Source organism: Coptis chinensis, chromosome 7, assembly GCF_015680905.1.
Source record: "Coptis chinensis isolate HL-2020 chromosome 7, ASM1568090v1, whole genome shotgun sequence".
NCBI classification, from domain to species: domain Eukaryota; kingdom Viridiplantae; phylum Streptophyta; class Magnoliopsida; order Ranunculales; family Ranunculaceae; genus Coptis; species Coptis chinensis.
Window position 1 is genome coordinate 73,656,001 of NC_141462.1, and position 22,086 is coordinate 73,678,086.

The 22,086-nt window shown below is 43.7% G+C and overlaps 1 protein-coding gene and 1 pseudogene across 5 annotated transcripts; both read left to right on the forward strand.

The window, feature by feature from the left end:
* LOC147488793 (uncharacterized protein ycf45-like) overlaps positions 1-22,051 on the forward strand; it is a 42,420-nt pseudogene extending 20,369 nt beyond the window's left edge.
* On the forward strand, positions 5,488-9,027 carry LOC147488794 (palmitoyl-acyl carrier protein thioesterase, chloroplastic-like). Of its 5 annotated transcripts, XM_086572916.1 has the most exons (7): positions 5,488-5,710; positions 5,812-5,945; positions 6,838-6,882; positions 7,343-7,449; positions 7,551-7,635; positions 7,891-7,930; positions 8,601-9,027. In XM_086572916.1, exons 1-4 carry the CDS (start codon positions 5,576-5,578, stop codon positions 7,401-7,403), a joined length of 375 nt encoding a protein of 124 aa, XP_086429042.1. In that variant the 5' UTR covers positions 5,488-5,575; the 3' UTR covers positions 7,404-7,449; positions 7,551-7,635; positions 7,891-7,930; positions 8,601-9,027. The 5 variants fall into 5 exon arrangements, 3 of the variants coding, with proteins under 3 accessions (XP_086429042.1, XP_086429044.1, XP_086429043.1); XR_015202263.1 differs by lacking the exon at positions 6,838-6,882; XM_086572918.1 differs by lacking the exon at positions 7,891-7,930.
* Positions 22,052-22,086: the final 35 nt, after the last annotated feature.

Sequence of the window (22,086 nt, forward strand, 5' to 3'; positions counted from 1 at the left end):
ATAATGGCTCTGATACCATGATAGAATATTTTTTCTCGTTACTCAAAACAATATTGATTACACTTTTATATAGTCATTAGCTTACGTGAGTTAGTTAGTTACAACAGAATGTTCTAGAACTATCTTTGATGAGCTCGGCTCTTTGTCTAATGCTTCATTCTTTTGCTCAATTGTTAGTGGCCACATTGACATAGTTCATGATCTCCTTCATTATGGTAAAAGCATCTTGTTTCTTGGCAGGTGTTGAAGTATGTAGTGTTGGTCTCACACATTCTATAAGTGTGAGACCGTACCTTATTTAGCTTGTTGCTATTTTAGTTATTCTATCTCTAGTATAAATATATGTATTGTAGGTTAGAGTAATATATACTCTAAACCCTACCTTTTTCTTGTGCCTCCATCATTTCTTCTTCTTCTTCTACACACTCAATCCCTTTAACCTAACAAACTAACCACCATATGTATCTCCTAGCATAAATAACATGGTATCAGAGCCGACTCTGTTTAGAGAATGCTAGGAGAGAGATCCTCAGTTTCAAGGTTCCAGTTTTAGTATTAGTTGTTGTCTTAGTATTGTTTCGCTTCCGCAATCTCTTGGTTTTGATAAAGAGGAGTATATCAGGTTTTCATAAGGCGAAGGTGTGGTATCATCATCAAGTTGGTTTTCTCAATCTCTACGTGCGGCAGCGCTGGTCGCCAGTTCGATTAAAGCTTCTTCGCCCATCTTTTGTAGTACTTTGTTCGCAGTTTCGTATTCTTTTTCATCAAGTGAGTTTCTCTTCTCTTTACAATGACTGATGTTGTTCCAAAATCCGATGAATTCGGTAATACGTCTGTTTTCTCTGTTGGTATGACCTCTGTCAAATTGGAGGGTGTTGCCAATTACCTTCAATGGGCAACAGGCAATTCTTGTTTATCTTCTTGGAAAAGGTAAAGAAAAATCATCCTACGATCCCCGGATGATAAAGGAAAGACAACCCGGACAAAAGATGGCCTTGGTTAAGAATTTTCGTGGAATACTATGGAGAAAGATGTTTGTAATATCGCGGTGGGTTTTAAAACCTCGAAGGAGATTTGGGAGTATCTACAAGAATCATACTCTCAATCTCGATTGCACTTCTCGTATCTTTCGGTTGTATGAGAACATCTTTGATCTCACTCAAGGAGATATGTCTATCTCTCAATATTACAACTCTCTTCGTAGCAAGTGGGAAGAACTGAATATATATCACCCACTTACTACGGACATAAATCGATTGAAGAAACAAAGAGAGGGATTTTCGAGTCTCCAAATTCCTATCTGGGCTACGATCGAAGTTTGCTAATGTGAAAGCCCAAGTTCAAGCTGAATCTAAGCTCCCTACTCATTTACTCGCTTTGTCTCAGATTCGCACCTCCTCTAAGGCACAATGACAAGGTCGCGGCTTTATTGATCCCTCCAAGCGGTAATAACAACCCCTCTTCTGGTCGTGGTAATGGAGGTAGAGGAGGTAGAGGGGGTCGTGGCCATGGGGGTGGTCGTACCCAATGGAGTGGCCGTGGTCGTGGTATTGGCAGTTTTGAGCCTTGTGAGCATTGTGAGCGCACAAATCATAGTTCTGATTTTTGTTGGGATATAACAGGACGCCCACCTTTGCACAAAGCCAACAATGCCATAGTAGTTTATCAGAAAGTGACAAATTTTCAACGAGTTCAAGAAGACTTTGCAGCCTTGATAAAGTGGATACAAGCTATTCCCAGTTCATCAAGTTTGTCCGACCACCCCTTAAATATAGCCGATCGGGTAAAACATGTCTTCATACAAGTGGTAACAACTCTTGGGTTATTGACTCAGGAGCTTCTGATCATATGACAGGTAATCCCCGGTTGTTTTCTAATCTTGTGTATACTCACACTCCATCATATGTCACATTAGAAAATGGGGCTAAGGCTAGTATTCTTGGTCGGGGTACTATTCAGTTAACTCGTAATATATCACTTGTCTCAGACTTGCTTATTCGAAATTTCCCCTTTAATCTATTGTCTGTTCATCGTCTCACCCAATCTCTTCACTGTAATGTCATGTTTTCTTCCATTCATATTGTGTTTCAGGATCTACAGACAAAGACACTAGTTGGTGGGGGGTATGAGCATGGGGGCATCTATTACTTTCAAGATGATTATGGGCACTCTCACCGTAAGCGCTCTCACAGCCTCCTCGATCTCTCTGTTCGATGGCATAGACGTCTTGGTCATCTTCCTCTCGCTAGTTTGCGTAGTTTAGTTCCCAGTATTTCTTCTAGTATTCAGTCTTTAAGTTGTAAGGTTTGTGAGTTAGCTAAACATCGTCGTGCTTCTTACAAAAATAGGTTAAATAAGTGTTCTAGTGCTCCTTTTTAGTTAGTCCATTCAGATGTCTGGGGTCCTTGTAGAACCACTGGCCTTTTTGGAGCCAAGTATTTTATTACATTTATAGATGATTTTTCTCGTGTTTGTTGGGTATATATTATGGAAAATCGTTCTCAAGTATTCTCTGTTTTTCAAAAATTCTATACTGAGATTACTAATCGGTATTCTGTACACATGCATGTTTTTCGAACTGATAATGCCAAAGACTATACCTCTACAATATTCCAGTGTTTTTTAGATGATCATGGCATTACACATCAAACCTCCTGTGTAGATACACCTCAACAAAATGGGGTTGCTGAGAGAAAGAGCATACCCATTCTTGAAGTCGCCCGATGCTTAATGTTTCAAACAAATCTCCCAAAGTTTTATTGGGCAGAGGCAGACCTTACTGCCACATACTTGATTAATCGTATGCCCTCTTCAGTATTAGGGGAAAAACACCACACTCTGTTCTTTTTCCTGGTCAACCTTCTTTCCATCTTCCCCCTCGGATTTTTGGTTGTGTCTGCTTTGTTCATAATCTTCAGCCAGGTTGTGACAAGTTAGACTCTCGTGCTATTAAGTATGTTTTCCTTGGGTATTCACGTACACAGAAAGGGTACAAGTGTTATAGTCCTCATCTGCGCAAATCATTTGTCTGTACTGATGTTACTTTTTTTGAAGATGTCCCGTTTTACTCTTCAGAAGGGAAGATGTCCTCTAAACCATTTGAGGATTGTGTTATGCCATCTGGTGTTGCTGGATATGATCTTGGTGAAAATGAGGGAGCTCGTGAAGAAGGAGTGCGACCTGCACCCATAGATGGCCTTACATAGCGGGACCTGTGCTCCCTTGATGGTCGAGTTCCAGGCGATGGAGCGCACCTCGCGCCCCACTATTGGCCTTCCCCGAAGCGCACTGCTCCCTTGATGGTCGAGTTCCAGGCGATGTAGCATGACCTGCGCCCACTGATAGCCTTCCGAGGGCTGGCCCAATTCCGGATGTTGAGGCCGAAAGTTCAACTGCTCCACTGCCCCCCACCTCTGCCCACTATGTCTGTGGATCCTATTGTCATTCCATATGACCTCGATGTTCCTATTGCCATCCGAAAACTTGAACATCCCTCTACAAGTATGCATCTTCCTAGTAAGTATGCTCAATATTCTATGTCTAAGTATGTTTCCACTGATCATTTACCACCATCTGTCAAGTCTTTTGCTACGTCCTTGTTGTGCTCTCGTCCGCCTAACTACTGGGGGATGCTCTATCTCATCCTGGCTGGAAGCAAGCAATGGACGAGGAGTTGAGTGCCTTGTATTCTAATGACACTTGGGTTCTTACAGATCTTCCTTCTGGGAAGAAAGCAGTTGCTTGTATGTAAGTGGGTTTTCACTATTAAGCATAATCCGGATGGTACTATTTCTCGTTTAAAGGCTCGTCTGGTTGCAAAAGGCTTTACCCAGATCCGAGACGTTTTCTCCGATTGCAAAGCTCGCCTCTGTGCGTATTGTTATTTCTCTTGTTGTTCATCATCACTGGCCTCTGTTTCAATTGGATGTGAATAATGCCTTTTTACATGGCGATCTTCTGGAGGAAATCTATATGGTTCAACCTCCTAGTTTTGTTGCTCAAGGGGAAAGTCCACCGATTAAAGAAGTCTTTTATGGGCTAAAGCTCTCTAGAGCTTGGTTTGCGAAGTTTAGTCGGTTTTGATGGCTAATGGAATGACTAGGTGTGAATATGATCATTCCGTGTTTTACCGAAAGACCCAATAAAGGGATTATTGTCTTAGTTGTGTATGTTGATGATATCATTGTCCGTGGTCCGACAAACAGGTATTGATCGACTTAAAGTCAATCTCAAAGACGCCTGACCAAAGATCTAGAGAACTGAAGTATTTCTTAGGCATTGAAGTTACCAAGTTCCCTGGTGAAATTCATCTCTCACAGAGAAAGTATGTATTAGACCTGCTCAGTGAGACAAGTAATTTAGGAGCTCCCCCAGTAGAGACTCCTATGGATTCGAACGACAAACTCCAGTCGAATGTTGGAGAAATGTATGCCGATATTGAGGGATACCGTAGATTGGTGGGAAAGCTGATCTATGCTACTATTACTTGCCCCGATATCTCCTTTGCAATCAGTGTAGTATCTCAGTATATGCATGCACCACGGATTCCTCACTACTAGGCAGTTATTCGTATTCTGAGGTATTTGAAAGGTTCTCCTGGTCGTGGATTGGTCTATTGTTCTAATGGAAATTTTGATGTTGTTGGATATTCAGATGCTGATTATGCAGGATCAGTTTTAGATAGACGATCCACCACTGGGTATTGTACTTTCCTTTGTGGAAATTTGGTGACATGGAAGAGTAAAAAAGCAAACAAATTGGTGTCAAAGTCTAGTCTTTGAAAGTATAGAGCTATGGCTCAAGGGGATCAGCGAGTTAATGTGGATTAAGTAATGCGCTACATGAGTTAGGTTTCGAGGTACAACTACCGATCCTCTACATTGTGACACTCGGTGACCATTCATATCGCTTCTAATCCAGTATTTCATGAGAGAACTAAGCACATAGAGGTAGATTGTCATTATGTTAGACATAAGGTTGAAACAAAGGAGATAAGTACTCCTTATGTGGCTTCTCGGGATTAGTTAGCTGATATCTTCACCAAACCAGTGATTCATCCAGTTTTGAGTTATATTGGTAACAAGCTGGGCATGAGCAATATCTATGCTCCAGCTTGAAGGGGGGTGTTGAAGTATGTAGTGTCGGTCTCACACATTCTATAAGTGTGAGACTGTACCTTATTTAGCTTGTTGCTATTTTGGTTATTCTATCTCTAGTATAAATATATGTATATATTGTAGGTTAGAGTAATATATACTCTAAACCCTACCTTCTTCTTGTGCCTCCATCATTTCTTCTTCTTCTATACATTCAATCCCTTTAACCTAACAAACTAACCACCATATGTATCTCCTAGCATAAATAACAAACTTCCTTTATCGTATATTTATATACCTATAGACAGTTACTGTCCAACTATGAGGAAGTAGAACCTTGTGGTATATGTTCCTAGACTTACTTTGTCCACGTACTGTTTTCTGTTGATTTTTGTTTACTTCTTACTGCTATAACAGCGATGTTTTTGGCAGCTGAGAATTAGTGGACACTTCTTGATTGGAAACCAAGGAGATCTGATATGCTTGTAGATCCTTTTGGTTTAGGGAAGATAGTTCAGGATGGACTTGTTTTTCAACAGAATTTTTCGATTAGATCGTATGAGATAGGGATTGATGGGACTACGTTTATAGAATCGTTTATGAACCATTTACAGGCAAGGAAAAAAACAAAAAAACTTTTGTATAGCGTTGTATTCATGTGTATACTTTTGTTCTTAAGTATGTTTGATTTCTTACATGACTTTGGTATGTGCAGGAAATAGCTCTTAATCATGCTAAGACTGTGGGGCTGCTAGGTGATGGCTTTGGTTCAACGGAAGCCATGACCAGTAGAAACTTGATTTGGGTGGTAGCTAAAATGCAGATTTCTGTGAATCGTTATCCTACTTGGTAAGCTTCTTCACTTCCTAGTATATTTCATTTGGCTCATTACATTTGATTACCTTTCATCTGCTTTATAGTCCTCAATTTTGATAGTTGCACAGGGGGTTCTTCTATAAATAAATACAAACTAAAGCATATTTTTCAATGTATTTGTTTTACTGTGGGGAAGTGGAAAATCATGGATATAGAAGTTCATACAATATGGATGTCGGATCTTTATTTGGAACTTGTTATGGGTAGAGTAGAATGCGTAAAATTACTAAAATATAACCTAAAAGACACATTTGGAATAGCTGCTGAAACAATTGGTAATCAGTATTAATATATCTCAAAAGTTGTAAACGTACGAGTCTAGGAGAACAATTTAATTTGGTCCTGTTGTTGAGTTATTTGATCTTAGATAGTTAATTGCTTCAAATGAGTCTGGTATAATCACATATACAGGGGGACCAACCAAGCCAAGATTATTTAGCTAATAACTGTAGCTTGGTTTTCAATGCCTTTCTCTCAACAGCTGGGTTCTTTTGTAAACCGATATATGCCGTAGGGTACTTTATGCACCAGAGGGAAGTTTTGATTTATGGAGACGAGTAGTGGTCCAGTATGAAAATTGGTAGTGGTCCACCTAAACCCAGCTTGCTCTTGCAAAAAAGAAAAGAAAAGATGGTACAAGTGGTTTCTTTCTCCCCCCCTTGTACATGATTGGATATCAGGTCACTTGACATCTTTTTGGAGGGTTTTTGAGTTTTGCCTCTTCTCTTAAATGCACATATCACTTTCTGCATGTTCATTGAAGAGCTGGACAATAAAGATCAATACGTAATTTTGTCATGTTAAAATTCATTCTAAAGAAAAGAAGATGACTGCTAATACTGACTACCGTAATCTACTGTGACAGCAAGTCAGCGATTTCAATGACCAAGTTGCAGATGGGTTTACTAAGGTTCTTTCATTTCGCAAGTTTGTGAAGTTCAGATCCTGTCTTGGTGTTTCTTATATTTGCAATTTTGCATCATGGGGGAGGGATGAGATATGATACAAATACATACGCTATGTTATTGTCTAGTATTTAGGCTGGGTCGTACAGCCATGTGTCCCTCTTTAGTTTAATGTGTTGACTCAGTTGTAGATCTCATTGTGAAAAGACCTATTGCTGCGTGGTTAAAGTAGTTAGTGTGTCTCGGTGTATGGGTTCAGGTACTAATTAAGATAGCGGGAGTGCCCACTATGCTTGTTCAGTTAATAGAAGTTCATTCTGGTTGTAGAGAACTAAGTTTCTCTATTATGTCAGACTATGCATGCATTTTGAAGATCTTTGATTAATAAATGTATTGTGTTGTTCTCCATTCTCATCTTTCTATTCCAACAATTTTGTGGTTTCATTTTCTTACTTTCCATATTAGTTGGCTTTATACAAAGTTGGAGTTCCTTGGCTTGCATGGACTTATAAATTCCTTGAGTTGATATGTTTTGATCAGCATCAAACTATCATCTAGCTTTCCATTTTTATGTACGTAGTCACAAATATTATCAGTTACTCATTCAATTTTCTATTAACTTATGTAAACTATTCAGCAAATTGAGTGATGACGTTGTTTTCAAAATATGTAGCAACACAATACGGAGCTTGTAGTGGATATGGTGAGCCAGCAATTTAAGAGACGGATCCAGAGAAGATCTAGAAATTGAAGGATGAGTAAGTCCCAGTTACTTTGTTACGAGTCACATTGTTTTATTTTGCATCTATACTGGTTCCTGATACCTGCGCACTGAAAATACCCGACGTGCAGCTTTTAATGATTAACGCAGAAATTAAGAAGTGTGTTCTGTTTTTCTATCCTCCTAGCCCTCTCTCTTTGGATAGCAGCTTTCTGCTGGTCATCATATCCTTCAAATAAATGTTCAACATCTCCCCATGTGGTCTCTGAAGTTTCTGTTTCACCTTCTGCAGGTCTCAAAAAAGGTCCAATTTGCTTGTTCTGCCTTGACAGGTATTGATAGATAGGGAAGAAGGAGCACTCTAGAGTATATATACTTGCTTAGAATGACTAGTTATGGCCAAGTCTATATACTGCTTCTAGTTTAGCTTGTTTTTTTTTTAAGCTGAATATAATAGCATACAGTTTTTATGGTACGGAAGGTTTTGTTTCAATAAACAGAGAAGGATGTAGAACTTACTGGTTATATAGAAGTGTAGAGAAGATGAGTAAGCACCTTGTTTTCACTTTTGGAGCTGAGAGAGAGAGAAGGAGAGTGATGATTACCCTTGTTACTAGAATGGTATTTGGGCTGGGCCTTTATAATCACTTTTTATTTGGGCTTGGGCCTTTAATCCAATTAAGGTTTCTGCCTTACCCAGTCTGCCACAATAATGTTGGGCGGAGTAAGTCGGCACTGGTCAGTCCAAAATCCAAATAGACCGATTACCTCTCTGTTTATGTCTTTTGTTTTCTTTAAGATTGTCACTCTCTAAGTTCGCTCATGGCTGAAAAAGCAAAATACCGACTTTCGTTGGGTTGTAATAATCTTGTTCCAAGCTCAGTGCAACTGTGCTTTAATAGAGTCCAGCCGGAACTGTAATTCTCATTTGTCAGTAGACTTAATTAACAATTTTATTCATAATTTATTTGTTAAGCTTTACTGTACATGTTTTTCCCTCAGTTGTACTACTTTGAAATGGCTCGGCCACATTTATAATAGAGCATCTATGGAGTGGCAGTGGTACTGAAGATGGTGTCCGTCATCGTGGTGAATGGTGATGATGGTATCATTGGGACAGTGGTGGAGGTGGTTCATGGCCTTAAGAAGATGGTGAAATGTCAATGATAGTGGTGATGGTGGTACTGAAATATGAAAATGGTAGTACAGGATGTGCTATTGAAGACGTTGGTTTAGCAACGATAGTGGTGGCGGAAAAGGAGTTCTTTAATATACTGTCTTCTTTTTATTTCCTGGTGAGTACCACTTGAAACAATGTGTAATGTGGTGAACTTTGTTGAAGTTCAGACATATTGAACGGATAGGATAGTATCCTAATTTGGACTCGCATATCTGAGTATTCATATCAACTAAGAATTCGAAGTAACAATACTTGATTGCAATTTCATTATCAAAGAGACAGGCACGGATAGGATAGTATCCTAATTTGTCTATTACTGCACACTTCAAAAGGCACAAGTATCTGTTTATTACTGATGCTATTAATGCTACAGAACTGTAGGGGCATTTTTTTGCCCTGTTTCGGCCTTTTTTTAAAAATAAATGAAAAAAAAAAAGACACTTGTCAAGTGTGGTAGAAAAAAAAAGACTGCAAAAAAAACGGGTCACCCTACGACTCCCAAAAGTGTCTTTTTTTAGGAAAAACGACATCCAAAAGTGTCTTTTTTTAACAGATATGGTGTAGTGTCCTACCTTGTGAAATTCCAAAGTGCTGCTCCTGTTCATTTGTTGTTTCAGAACTCCATCTCCTTGAGTTTTTCCACCATCCCTTACTGTTCTACCAAATTCATCTTTGACACACGGACAACTTACACTACACACATTAGCGGTGCTAAAATTAAGAAACAAAGGTTTCATTTTTTCGGAAACACTACTCTCACACCAAATACCTTCTAATTGCAACAATATTTTGTTTGTGCTTTTTAAAAACGTTTTAACAATAACTAACAGTATGTTTAAATACCTCACAAGCATCAAGTACAAATATGTAACCAGAGCCTTTATTATTCAATTCGTACTACAGTAGTTATCTTTTGATCTTAATTACTAGGCCAGGAGTTGGTATGACTACTGTTATGCGTGAGATTGCACGTGTACTGACTGATCGATGAGCTTCACAAAAGAGTGGTGTGTTAGTGTGTAGTGTTATCTCAATCTCTATGTGCAACGGGCTCCATGGTGATTTCCTCCGTTAGCATGTTCTATTTACCTAACACAATATAAAACGTGCTACCTTCACCAAATAATAGTATTGGTTTGATAGGTAATTGTCGACACTAGCAATGAAATTGGAGGAGATGGTGACATACCACACGAGGCAATTGGAGGTGCATGGAGAATGCAGGTTCCAGAACCATCCATGCAGCATAAAGTCATGATTGAGGCAGTAGAGAATCACATGCCCGAGGTGATCATAGTTGACGAGATTGGGACTGAAGCAGAGGCACTTGCTTGTTGTTCGATAGCCGAAAGAGGAAGTGATGCTGATTGGCACTGCCCATGGAGAGCGGCTCGAGAACATAATAAAGAATCATACACTAGGTGATCTGGTATGCTCTTTATATCCTAACATGACGTCGTCTTCAATATTACAACAAATTTTCTCCACTACTGTCACCAATGCCTTCTACTAATATTTAGTCTTTCTACTTCCATGGAAATTTTCGACATATATTTTTATTTATTTAGAAAAAGAATTGCGATGTTTAAATTGAATTGAACTGTTTGATAAATGAGTTCAGTTAGAAATGTACTTGGGAGAAAATCCAATGTGAGAGTTGGTCAGATCTTGGAAGGTTATTGCCAAGGCCCTGGATTCAATTTCCACTCGAATAATTACTCCATTTTTCTTTTTAAACGCATCTGTATTGCTGAACCGTTCTAAATGGTTTAATCAACTAATTCAGATTTTCGTGTATATCCAGATTAGGGGAGTTGAAACTGTTACTCTTGGAGATGATGAAGCTCGTGCAAGATGTAGTCAGAAAAGCATTCTGGAGAGGAAAGCTCCTCCTACATTCCATTGAAATGAGGGAAAGGAACTACTGGGTTACGCATCGAGTACGTAATACTCTTTGTAATTTTATGCCAAAAACTAGATTTACATAGTGTATGATCAAATTCTACAACCACTGAGATCATAGTATCTCTCTCTTACTCTCTCTCTTTTTTTTTTGTTTTTTTCCTCTTTTTCTCTCACTGATGTTGCTCTATATATATCCCATAACCGCTCTCTTTCTCCAACCGCTCCATCTTCTTTAACCGCTCTCCATGATCTTTTTTCCGTGTCCCACGCCTGCCTTTTGTCCAACCCTCTCTAAGTATCATGTCCGCTACTTTGTGCTCCTCCTACCTTTTTCCTTAATCCACATCCATTTAGGCCCCGATACTTCATCAATCTTATGCCTTACTAGGTTCCGCGATATATCTCTCGTTCAGCGGGCTTGATCCGTCGCTCCCATCCTCTCTCTGCCGTCATAGGGTAGCTCTCGGCAATTGTATTGCCGCGGACCGCGATCCGTTACACTAGGTTTCTTCTTCGCTATTCGCATAATGACCCACTTGCCACCTATAACCCACGCGTGTCATGAATACGCCCTATCTGATGCCCTTCTCGGTCCGTTTGATGTTCCGCGATATCGTTTTAAGTCCGCGGATAAACTACGAGGACCGAAAAATTTCCCCTTTCTTTTTACATCGTGGCGCGTGCACCCATGGCACGTCGGCGCTTATCATCATCTCGATGTCCGATCCGCCGTGCATCGAAGCTTTGTCATTCGGCGCCGCGCACCTCGAAGTCTGCTTTTCCATTTTTCAAGGCCCCACGTGTCCCTTTGTTTCTTGGTTCTTTTCCCAAATGAAATAACTCTTTTGCCCTTTGTCGATCAATATCCCGCCCAAACCTCTCTCTTCCTTCAAAACCCCTAAACTTCGTTCGTCTCTAACCTTTTCATTTTCCTCTTCTTCCGGTTTCTTCCCGTTTCTTCCCCGTTCTTCATCTTCATTGGGTCTTTGATTTGGCAAGATTCGAACTTCCCTTTTCGTTGCTATTTACCGCTTTGCTCCTCAGGTTTGTTTTCCACCCCTTAGTTCTTGTCATTGTTCCGATTTCTCTTCCTCCATAGCCTATTTTCACTCATCGTTCTTCGGTTTAGGGCTTCTCCGTTGTTTAATTTTGTCATGTTCGAGTCCGGATCGGCGAGTTCCTCAACTACCGACGATGGATCGGAGTCCTCCGCCCGGATCTAGCGGTCACACCGCGGACATATCGACTCAGCGGCTTCAGCTCTGCTAGCCAATCCGCGGAACCTTCCACCTCGGAAGGAAAGCCACTCTGCCTCTCCCCATCCTACCGTTTGTGGGCCCAACTTAGATGCGATTAAAGCTGCTTATGGCATCCCCGCCAACGTGATCCTTTGAGCACGCGTGCGGCGTCTCCCATTTCCGCATCTAGTCCCACCGCTGTGCGGTTGTCTCATTGCAACCGCTTGGTCGGATAAGGGCGGCGGATTAGCGATTTTCCTTAACTTCTCCTTGATGTCGAGTATGTAACCACTTCAACATCCCCCGCAAGGCATTGGTAACTTTTGGCGATCTTATATGCCACAGATCATTACAACAAAACCCATTCTCCCAAAATCCAACTCTGCGATATGATAGCTCACTACTATATAAAGAAGAGTACCAAATTTGGTAGTGTAGGATATCAGTCTTTCTGTACCCGTCCGCAGAAGAAGTCCTTTATCCTCCACCTTACTACCTCTGATAAAGTGTGGCATCATTATCCGTTATATGTGTCCGGTAGTTTTCTGTCCGCGGATCTTCCCTCTGACGTTTCTCTAAGGCATCTCAGTTTCCTTTCTAGTGGTACGTCAAACTTTTTATTCGCCGTGCTCGTTCCTAACTTTACTTTTAACTTGTCTTTCTTTTGTATCACGCCGGGTTGGAGCCCGTGATTTGCGATCCAAACTTTACAACGGTGTCTACTCAGCTATTTTTCAAAAACTCCGCGACTTGGGAAGTGAACAGAGTGAAGTCCTCGGCATAGATCCAGAAAAAGGCCATCCTCTTCTCCTTGATCCTTCGTTGAAAAATATTGGTCCGTATCAAGGTCCACTTTATCGCCCAGCCCCTCCCAAAGAGAGACTCCCCAAACCTTCTCCTCGCCCAAAGAGAAAGCCCTACAAATCTTTTAAGTATACTAACAAGATATCGCATTCCAGAGCCGTAGCCCAACGTTTTGCCGCTGCGTCCAAGGCCCATCCCCCTGCTCCATATACCGCCCCCTCTTCCTACTCTGCTGTAGCGGATTGGGAAGACGACTTAGATCAACCTTCCTCCCCAGTTCAAGAAGCTGACATGGCCTCTTCTAACCTCAAATTGTGGGATAGTGACTCTGAGGGGGATGAACCCGTTGAAGTTACCGCTAAGAGCTCTCCTGCTAAAAGGCTAGGGGACTGCGGCGCTTCTAACCCCATCTTCGGCTGCTGCTCTTTTGCTTGCTGCCTCCTCATACGCTTTCGCCGTCCCTCTATAAATTCCCAGCCATCTGGGTCAATGCCACCTGGCGTACCTGATATATGGCGACCTCAGTTCAGGGCTAGAGATCGCGAAGTAACTATACGCGACTCGGCCCTGGACAATCCCTCTGTCGCTGCGTCTCTTTTCTTCAGTTCTCATCTGCCCAAAGATCAAGCATACGGTGATTCTGGCAGCTTTGCATCTCATAGAACATCCATATACCATGGTTGGGAAAAGGTACTATTTTGTCTCTTGCATCTTCTTAGTCTTTTTAACACTTTGATAACCCGTTACCCTTTTCAGCTGAGCTTGGATATTGGTTATATGATCCGCGGTCTCACCAACACGCTGGACTCTGTGGAGACCATGAAGCAGGAGATTGAAGGACCTGACGGCTGGAAGGCCAAATATGCTGCGTTGGAAAAAGATCGCGATGCTCTTCTTCATTTGGGCCGTGAAGGCCCAAAAGGCGCTGTGTGTCAAGAAGAAAGACCGCGACTATGTTTCGGTGTTTCATCCAAACCGGAGAACCGAAAGAGGCAGCTAAGGTCGCCCGTAGATAAAGGCGTTCAAGATGCCATGAGACCGTTTTAAGTAGCCTTGCGGAGAAGAAGATTAGCCGCGAGCTTAAACATCAGCTCGAGGAACTCTCCGTGGCCGGTCGCCTCCTTCCTGTTCAGAGTGCAGATCCTCCAATAGCGCGCCCTCCAACCGTTGCATCGACTTCAGCTCCTTTCTCGGTCCCATCCCCAACTGAAGCCGTTAATTCTGTGAAGCCTGCCCCCATGATCGTGGATATTCCCCTCCTTCGCGCGGTGAGGTGGAATCGATTACCTGCTCACCGCATCGTGTGGCGAAGGGCCTCAGTAATTTCTAGGAATTCCTATTGATGTTTTGTACATAAAATGTACTTCCTTGTACTTTTGAGATTTTGTGATTCCCACTTTGACAGTGTTTGAATGTACCATCTATTTCACGGGTTTTAAGGGAATGGCGGTAGTCTTCAATGTTAATCACTTTGCGCTAGAGTTCTTCTCTTTACCATTGTATATATTTTATTCTCAATTGAGTTGTACTCAAAATTTACGATGGAGTGCCCCGATATGAGTGTATGTATTAAGGCGTGGCGCTGATGGGACACTTATTCGCACAATCTTGTTGATTTGGGCGATAATCCGCATAAAGGGTTTCTTCCCCCTTGTTTCTCGCGGGCGGCTGAAGCCCTATAGGGGCAACTTCGCCTGCCCCGGTCTATTCGGACGTGTAGTCCGTGAAGGGTTCCTCCCCCCGCTTTCTCAAACGGCCGTGAAGCCTGGAGGGGTAACTCGGCTTGCCTCCAAGTTGATTCGGACTTGTAGTCCGCAGAAGGCTCCCCCTCTCTTCGGCGGCCAGTGAAACTGGAGGGGCAACTTCGGCTTGCCCCAAGTTGGTTCGGACTTTGCAGTCCGTCGCGAAGGCCTCCCCCCCCGCTTTCTCAAATGGCTATGAAGCACGGAGGGCAACTTCGGCCTTGCCCCCCAGTTGATTCGGACATGTAGTCCGAAGGGCCTCCCTCCCCGCTTTCTCAAACGGTGGCGGAAGCTGGAGGGCAACTTCGCTTGCCCCCAAGTTGATTCGGACTTGTAGTCCGCGGGCGGCTCCTCCCCCGGCTTCTCCGGCGGCCAGAAGCTGGAGGGGCAACTTCGGCTTGCCCCCAAGTTGATTCGGACATGTAGTCCGCGAAGGGCTCCTCCCCACTTTCTCAAATGGCTGTGGAGCTGGAGGGGGCAACTCGGCTTGCCCCCCCAAATTGATTCGGACTTGTAGTCCGCGAAGAATCCTCCCCCCGCTTTCTCCGGCGGTACTGTGAAGCTGGAGGGCAACTCAGCTTGCCCCCAAGTTGATTCGGACATGTAGTCCGCGAAGGGCTCCTCCCCCCCGCTTTCTCAAATGGCTGTGAAGCCTGGAGGGGCAACTCAGCTTGCCCCCCAGTTGATTCGGACATGTAGTCTGCGAAGGGCTCCTCCCCCCCGCTTTCTCAAACGGCTGTGAAGCCTGGATGGGCAACTCAGCTTGCCCCCAACTTGATTTGGAGTACAATGTCAAACTTCCTTCTGCTTTCCATACCAACAATACAGTAGAAGGACTTCTTTTATTCATGGATAAAAATATAATGTACCAGTATTACCCTCCGACTCACATATCTCACTTGAAAACTAAACAAGGCTTTCACTACGGTAAATTTTCAACATTCTTACATTCCACGGTTTATCAATCTTTTTCCCTGCTGAAGTTCGTAGCTTATAAGTCCCAGAAGTTCCCTTTTCCGTCACGACATATGGTCCCTCCCAATTAGGCCCCAGTTTGCCGTCGTTCTCCTTCCTGGTGGCCGGCGTAACCCGTCGCAGCACCTGATCCCCTACATTGAAAGTTCGCGGCTTCATCTTTTTATCATACTGTCTCTGTAGCTTCCGATGATATTCTTCCAGACGAATGCGCGCCAATTCTCTTTTTTCCTCTATGAAGTTCAACTCCGTGGTCAGAATCCCCTCATTTTTGCCTCGACTCCATTACTTGGTTGTTCTTGTTGATTTCTCTATCATTTCCACGGAATCCGCGGCTTCTACTCCATACCCATTGTGAATGGTGATTCATTTGTAGATGTTAGTGGTGTTGTCGCGGTAAGCCCATAGCACATGATGCAACCGGGTCACCCCATGCTCCCTTCCGCTCCTCCGGCTTCTTCTTAAGAATATCCATTATGATTTTGTTCGAAGCCTCTGTCTGTCCATTCCCCTCTGGATTGTATGGGGCGGAGAACCCCTGCTTCACCTTAAACGCCTGAAGGAACTTTCGTACCTTTCCCCTAGTAAATTGGGTTCCATTATCCGCAATGACTGTATGTGGCAATCCAAACCTACAAATTATATTTTCCCACAGAAATTTGTTCACATTTTCTTCCTTGACTTGTTGCAGTGCCACTCCTTCCACCCACTTTGTAAAATAATCGGTTCTTTGCCAACATAAATCTCCTCTTTGCCGCTTGCCGTTGGCGGGGGCCCTACTATATCCATCGCCATGGCATGGCGAATGGCCACGGACTAAACACACCGTCGCGATGGCTCACCGAGCATGTATCGGGCGGTGCAAATTTCTGACATTTTTCACACCCTTTTGCATATCCTACTGCATCCCTTTTCATATGTGGCCAAAAATACCCTGTGAGATCAATCGGTGTGTGGTCGATCCCCTGCAGAATGACTTCCCGATTCGCGCTTCATGCACCTAAGCGAACTTCTTGAATTTGCGGCCGCCCTATGCATTTTAACATTGGTCCGCCAAAACTTCTCCTATCTGAGATCCCCATCGAGTAAAGTGTATCTCGGCTCACCTGTTCCATTCTGCGTCTTTCTGTTTGTTTTCTATCTCCACTCCCATCAAGAAAGCTTTGATGGGTGTTATCCAACCGGACTCCATATCGGCGACAAAGGCGGACATCTTCCTCTTCCGTGGTACTAGGCTTGCTCAACACCCTTACTTCAATAGATCTTCCCTCGTCCTCGGTAGTGCTAGCGGCGACATATGCCAATGCATCGGCATGTCTATTTTCACCTCGGTTCAAATGAGCAAACTTAATATTCTTGAACTTACGTGCTTTTCTCGCAAGACTTCCAAGTATCTCGCCATCCTTGGCGTGAGCCATGAATCCTCCATTCACTTGACACACCACTAGGTTAGAATCGAGTAAAACGGGCGGTTAAACTCACTCCTAAATCTTGGGCCATACCCAAACCTGCTATCAACGCCCAGTACTTTCGGACTCATTGTTGTTGGAAGCGCCAAATCCCAGTTTCATCGACAATTCCAAAATTATTGTTCTCGAATCACCGGGCGGCGCTTATTCCGTTCCTCAGATCAGTAGCCGACCCATCCGCGAAAACTCTCCAACCATTCCGCGCATCCCATGGATCCAATGGGTCATGGCTAAGGTCTCGCTTCAGCGATCCATGACCATTTCTTCTCCCCACGTTGGGTCCTCGGTTGGGAATTACGCTGCTAACACCTCCGCCCATCGCATTGCCTTTTCCGCGGTTACGATGCATCAGTATTTCGTAGTAACCGAAGTATTACTGCCCCACTTCAAAGATTCTTCCCCGACTTCTCCACCCTCAACACCTGCTTTGAGAGGCGGGTTAGCTTATCACCACCACCACGGAATGAGCTTCAAATAAGGTTTCAATTTGGTCTTTGAGAATACCGGTGCCAAAGCGTTTTTCGATTAAACAGATCGGGTTTTGCGTCCGGCATGGTCTTACTCTGAAAGTAAACGGGTTTTTCTATCTTTTCAACGATTCGCACCAATACCGAGCTCACCGCGTACTCTGAAACCCCCAGATACAAATATAGTTTTTCCCCTTGTTCCGCCGCCGACAAAAGTGGTGCTTTTTACCTAAATAACTCTTCAACTCACGGGAAGGTCCCTCGCGATTCAGCGGTCCATTGGAAGTCCCGTGTTTTCCTCAGCCGGTCGATCACGGTGGCCGACATTTGTCCGATGATTTAGAAATAAACCGATTTAGTGCGCTGACTCTTCCCCGCTAAACTTTGTACCTCCTTCACATTTTGCGGGGGCGGCATTTCTATCGATGATCTAATTTGTTACGATTTGCTTCTATACCACGGTGTGTTACTATGTAACCCAAAAACTTCCCAGACGCTACTCTAAAGGTACACTTCTCGGGGTTAAGCTTCAGCTGGTGCCTTCGTAGTATGCGAAAAGTTTCCTGAAGACCTTCCAAGTGTTCGTCTTCTGACATGCTCTTTTCCACTATATCATCAATATATATCTCCATCCCCTTCCGAATCTTCCCTTGGAACATTTTTTCTCCTACTCGTTGAAATGTTGCCCTAGCATTTTTTAACCCGAAGGGCATCCTGGTGTAACAGTAAGTGCCCCCCTCTACCACGAACGTGGTCTTTTCCTGATTCGGGCCGTACATGGCGATCTGATTGTATCCCATGGAGGCGTCCATGAAAGAGAACACCTTGAATCCGGCCGTTCTATCCACTCGTTCATCCACCCGCGGCATAGGGTAACAATCTTTCGGACACTCCTTGTTCACGTCCGTAAAGTCCACGCACATTCTGACTTTGCCATTCTTTTTCGTAATCGCGACCACGTTGGACAACCATTCCATGTATTCTACCTCCCTTATTATCCCCGCCCCTTTCAGTCGAATAACCTCCTCACGAATCGCGTCCGCGTACTTCGGACGTATGCCTCTCATCTTTTGGCGAACTGGCTTAGCACCCTCGTTCATGTGCAGATGATGACATGCAAACTCTGGATCCAAACCCGTTATATCCTCTATCACCCACGCAAACACGTCTGAATTTTCAGTTAAGAACTGCACGAGTTTATTTTTCCATTCTCCTTGCAAGTCTATTCCTACAGATGTAAATTTCTCATCGTCTCCCTACCCCGGGTTAACTACTTCAACCGCGATCCAACGTTTTCGACCCAATGGCGGCTCGGATCGATTGTTTACGCCGCCCGCCTCAGTAATTGCTACGCCACTTTCGCTCATGAGGCGTCCCCACGCCTTCTTCCGGGACCAAGCTCTTCGCGATTACTGTATATATCTTGTGGCCACTTGATCCCCCTTGATTTCATATGTTCCCCCCTTCGTGGGAAAGCGGATCACCTAGTAATACGTCGATGGAATGGCCTTCATTTCATGAATCCATTTCCTCCCTAAAATCGCATTATATTGCGAACCAGTGTCCACCACCATGAACCTAGTGAATACAGTCGCTGGTCCTGCTGTCACAGGGAGCGTTAACTCCCCAACGAGCTCAGTCATGCTACCGTTGAACCCATACAGATTGGTTTGCGGAGCCTTCAACTGGTTTCGGTCGATGTTCATCTCCTCCATGGCCCCTTTGAACAACAAATCCACTGAATTGCCGCAGTCTATCAACACCCTTCGAACCGGGTAATTTCCCGTCACTATGGTAATTACCAAGGCATCCTCATCTTGGCGAAATTACCGACTCTAAAATCCTTCGGGGTGAACATTATGCTCCGTCTATCATCATCGCCATCGACTAACCGCGGTATGCTCACCACCTCACACACCGTCGTAGACTTGCTACCCTTCTCATCTTATCCCCTGTGTTGTATTCCTACCCAAGCCTCTCCAATGAAAATGACATTGATGGTACCCAAGATTCTAGCCGGGCCGCACTCTCTCGGCTGGTGAACTTCTGCGAACAAACTCTCTCGAAGCATTTCCTTTTCTATCATCCTTTCTACTAGCCATTTCAAAGTAACACTCATTTGTAGCATGGTTTCGACTTGATGATACTTTCAAAAATGGTTTCCCTTCTATCTCCCTCGGGATACTTCGCGGCCCCTCATAATACTGGTTCCCCTTGATTAGAGGCAAGATTTCCTCTAAAGGTCTGCTAAGAGGTGTTTGTTCTAACTCACGGTACGGCTTCCTTTCTCGTATGTCCCTCCTACCCCGGTCTCATGTCCTCTCCGGACCTCGGCTCTCTCCTTTGTAAGATCCCCTCTCCTTGTCCTCTATCTTTCTTTTACCCTTTCGATCTTCTCTCTCAAGCTCTTACACTGCCTTTCCCGATTTCTTCTGTTCCTTTGCCGTTCTCTGCATTATATCCTCATACCGTATGTATTTTTCTACTTTCGGGTATAGTGCGTGCAAAGTAGTAATTTCGATTTTAGAAACCGACTCATGGACCCTCGTTCCTGATCTCAATCCGTGCTGGAAAGCTATGACCGCCGTATGCTCCTCCAAATTTTCCACTCTTAGCGTCTCTTCCTTGAACCTACATAGAAACTCCCTTAATGATTATGCGGACCTTTGTTTAATATTGAATAAAGCCGCGATATCGACCACCCTTCTCTTCTGGTGAATGAAGTGGTCGATAAATCGCCAGCTCCAATTCTTCAAACACTTTGATGCTCCGCCAAAGCCAACCTGTAATACCGGTCCGGAAACCCCCCCGCCAAGGGTAAACATCATCTGGCCGAGCCCATCATACTTACTCTCTCTCGCCATAACGGCATTTCTTTGCCGAAAATGGTGCAAATGATCGATTGGGTCTCCTTTCCCATCGCATCGCTCAAATCACTGGCCGGGAGAACCTCTTAGGTACTTTTTAATCATGGTTCTTAATTCCATATTGAATCTACCAACGGATTTTTACTGAGGCTCGCTACCTCTTTCTGAGCCGCACTTTGGTTCACTTTTTCTGCCACACGATTCACTTCCCTATCTTTCTCGATCATGGCATGAACTACCTCTAAGGTGATACCCGCCGTTGGTTCGACGTCCGGTGGCGGGTACTCCACATTCTCCCCCTCTACTTCACTGCCCCTAGGATCCCCCAGCTCTGTTTCCCTCCGGGTAGTCTCCCTGTCCTTCCTCAACTCGTCATTTTCATTTCTCAGCCTAACTACCTCTTCCTGCAGAAGTTTGGTGGCGTCAGCCGCCACATCTGATAATTCTTCCACTCCTACCCCTTCCAACCCAGCGCTCTCAACTTCCTCAACGTCTTCTCTAACTGCTCCTTTCTTAGGTCTTCCTACACCTCTTTTTTCTATAGTGGCCATTTTCTCCTACAAGTTTCCCACAGACGGCGCCAAAATGTATGATCAAATTCTACAACCACTGAGATCACAGTATCTCTCTCTTACTCTCTCTCTCTTTTTTTTGTTTTTTTCCTCCTTTTCTCTCACTGATGTTGCTCTATATATATCCCATAACCGCTTCTTTTCTCCAACCGCTCCATCTTCTTTAACCGCTCTCCATGATCTTTTCTGTCCCGTCCCACGCCCGCCCCTTTGTCCAACCGTCTCTCTAAGTATCATGTCCGCTCTTGTGCTCCTCATACCTTTTTCCTTAATCCACATCCATTTAGGCCCCCGATACTTCACTGAATCTTATGCCTTACTAGGTTCCGCGATATATCTCTGTTCCACGGGCTTGATCCGTCGCTCCCACTCGCTCCTTCTCTGCCGTCATAGGGTAGCTCTCGGCAATTGTATTGCCGCGGACACGATCCGTTACACTAGGTTTCTTCTTCGCTATTCGGCATACGACCCACTTGCCACCTATAACCCCACGTGTCATGAATACGCCCTATACACATAGTAAAACAAAAGTAGTCCTTACAGTTTATGGCATATGTGGAAGTGGAAGTGTGGAACACATGCGCATCATACGGTCAGCCAACATTTGATGGTTCCACCAAGGAGATTACAAACCCTCCCAAATGGATATACAGACAGATTGATATACATAACGTTACCTGTGGAAACTTTTCAACAACATTCCTCTTACTTTCTATAGAAATTTCAAGTCTTAGATCAAGATTATCCTATTGTTAGGTTAATTACAGCTGTTACGTAACTGCCTCAAATATTCTTCTGCTCTCTTTTGCAGACGGAAAGGAGTGTGGATATGTTGCTCCACGGAAAGAAGCCCTTAGTTGTGGCAATATAATGACCCGTGTCATTTTATAGGTGGAGATAGATCCATTTTCTCAGATTAAGGGTAAAAGCATAGCTGTATAGAGTATAGAATAGCTACAAGTTTGCCATCAGGGATGTGAATTCAGAATAGCTACATATTTGCCATCTTTGTATAAGCCGATATGCACTACATGTACAGGCACTTGAACTCTGATATTTACACAGAAATTATAACTTTCTGTTTTGCAGGTTAGGAAGAGGGACGACCAATTCAGGGTTGTAAATGAAAGATGGAAGCCGTATGATGGGGTTGGAATTTGATTGCTCTTCCTTTAATTGTCACTAGGTAGAGCAGGATCCACATTGATTACTATATCACAAGTTGAGCACAAGCTTGGAGCCTGTTTTAAAAAAGTGTTGTACGATATT

What these genes read in the sequence shown, in the direction of transcription:
- LOC147488794 (XM_086572916.1), top strand. Translation starts at nt 5,576, where the DNA reads ATGCTTGTAGATCCTTTTGGTTTAGGGAAGATAGTTCAGGATGGACTT. An exon ending in CGTTTATGAACCATTTACAG is followed by an intron (nt 5,711 to 5,811) that starts GCAAGGAAAAAA and finishes TGGTATGTGCAG; the next exon opens with GAAATAGCTCTTAATCATGC. An exon ending in GTGAATCGTTATCCTACTTG is followed by an intron (nt 5,946 to 6,837) that starts GTAAGCTTCTTC and finishes CTACTGTGACAG; the next exon opens with CAAGTCAGCGATTTCAATGA.